Consider the following 2,045-nt stretch of genomic DNA (forward strand, 5'->3'; position numbering starts at 1 on the left):
TTGTTGTTGTTTTAATTAAATATTAATGCCTCGCCCTCCATTTTCAAGTTGTTTTACATCATGGAAGCGGCTGCTGAAAGTATGTGAGCAGCACAGATCATAAATAATTTATATTTACAGCTTTACAAAGAATGAAAACATCTAAAAATCAAAAACCCAGCACTCACATTTGAACCAATACCATAATTCCCACTGATTTCCACGTCTACAAATAAATATTTTTGTATAAGCAGACACAGGAACGACAGAAAAAGCGAGTCGTCCAGATTTGGTCAAACCGACGGGGTTATTGGGTTTTCTCCAGGAGCATCAGTTCACAGTGACACTGGTGTGATGATCAGCGGAGCACTGGTGCTTTCTTTATTATGTTACCTTCTTTCTGAGATTACGAGAGAGAAGACGGTGGGTCTCAGGGGGACGTAAGGGGAATTGGCGCCCACCGGTGCGAGAGATTGAAAGGAGCAAAAAGACAGCATGGAGAGATAAGAAAAGAGCAATGAGGCTTTTGGGGGCCAGATTGAAAAGGCAGAAGGGAGAGACGGAGGGAATCCGAGCGCCAAGAGGGAGGATAAACGGAGCGCAGGGCGTTACAATAGAGAGGTGAAGAATTAACTTCAATACTGAAGCAGGAATCGGGTCAAAGCTGGGGTTCAGTTTCTTGTTTTCATGGTTTTTGTGTGTTTTGATGATAATATAACCAAGGGCAAGTTAAGCTGAGTTTTGAGGGACATTTCAACACTGCTAAATGAGAGACAGATGGGGGGGATAAACACAAGCTGTTGTTTTAATTGATTTTAATTGAACGTCAGGGTCGGCCAAGTTAGCCACATCTATTCTGCTCTACTTGTCACCTGGCAACACGGCGAGCCAGTGTTGCCAGATTTCCAGATATGCACACTGACTTTGGTTAGTGCATTAATGACATTAAAGGATTGTGATATTATATCATGAAAAATTCTCCTGAAGAAACTACATTTCAGATAAATACTGACCATGCATGAATATAGCGCCCGATTATCTGTATTGGCTAATGTCAGCCTTGTTTACTGATATCAGTCTATTGAAAAATAAGAATACATTTAGTGACCTACTGATTAAGCTATTAGAGCTGCACCTAAGGTTTAAGTCACAGTATTAGTAATTACAGAAACCTAAAAACTGATTTCTTTGTTTCGCTGGCACAAAAAGAGGAACGACAACCAAAAAACACAAAATAAAGAGAAATAGTGGTTTTTGGCTTCATGTTGGCAGCCAGCAGCTGAATGAAAAAACAATGTATCCATGTTACCAGGAGCAACAGTGTAACCACGCAGACAAATTGTGTCGCTAAGACTCATTAATTTTTTTTCTTACAGCTGGAGTTGGCGACCTTGAACTAACCTTTAAAACACCACTTGCTCTCCTCGTCTTCCTCTCATTCGTGTTTCTCTCACTTTTTCCTTCTCAGTATCTGTTTGATGAAGACGAGGAGGTGAGGAAGAAGAAGCCGAGGCGTAAGCTGCCTTCCAACGCTGGTATCACCAGGGTAAGGAGAAGAAAAGCCCCCTCCCTGATCTCCCCCTTCATCCTCCCTCTCTTTTATACTCGTTTTTCTGCCTACCTGCTTGTTTTGTGCGTGAAGCACTTTCGCAGCAAACCCGCTTCGTGCGACGGCCGTTTCAGATAAATTTGATTTGACTGGACTCAACAACCCTCCCTCCTCCTGCGCAGCCTCTCGCCTCACCTCATTCAACCTCTCCTCCTTATCTGCTCGCCCCAACCTCCCCTCCCGCTCCTGTCTCTCTCTCTCGGCCTGGCTCGCTCCCGTGTTGGTTTATCTGCAAATCCATTTTCTGCCGCTCATTCACTCTACGTGTAATCAGGCCGATTTTAACCTGAGGCTGCACGGACACACACGCGCACACATAAACTGTACATAAAGGCTCAGCAGGAGGCACAGATTACAACACGATTTAAATTTTTTTAAATCACCCTGGAAAAAATGAAGGTAGAGCTGCAGCTTAGCAGAAGAAAGGCAGCATTTGGTATGTGCGTGCTTGTGTTTG

The 2,045-nt window shown here is 43.5% G+C and overlaps 1 protein-coding gene across 1 annotated transcript in view; it reads left to right on the forward strand.

The window, feature by feature from the left end:
- Positions 1 to 2,045, forward strand: part of pacs1 (phosphofurin acidic cluster sorting protein 1) — a 64,911-nt gene that overhangs the window by 48,256 nt on the left and 14,610 nt on the right. Inside the window, exon 5 of the mRNA XM_005751988.1 lies at positions 1,448 to 1,525. Within this exon, the coding sequence (XP_005752045.1) occupies positions 1,448 to 1,525 (78 nt within the window). The remainder of the gene's footprint in view (positions 1 to 1,447; positions 1,526 to 2,045) is intronic.

The sequence above is a fragment of the Pundamilia nyererei genome, unplaced genomic scaffold, assembly GCF_000239375.1.
Source record: "Pundamilia nyererei isolate P.nyererei 1_Seehausen unplaced genomic scaffold, PunNye1.0 scaffold00336, whole genome shotgun sequence".
Taxonomy (NCBI): Eukaryota; Metazoa; Chordata; class Actinopteri; order Cichliformes; family Cichlidae; genus Pundamilia; species Pundamilia nyererei.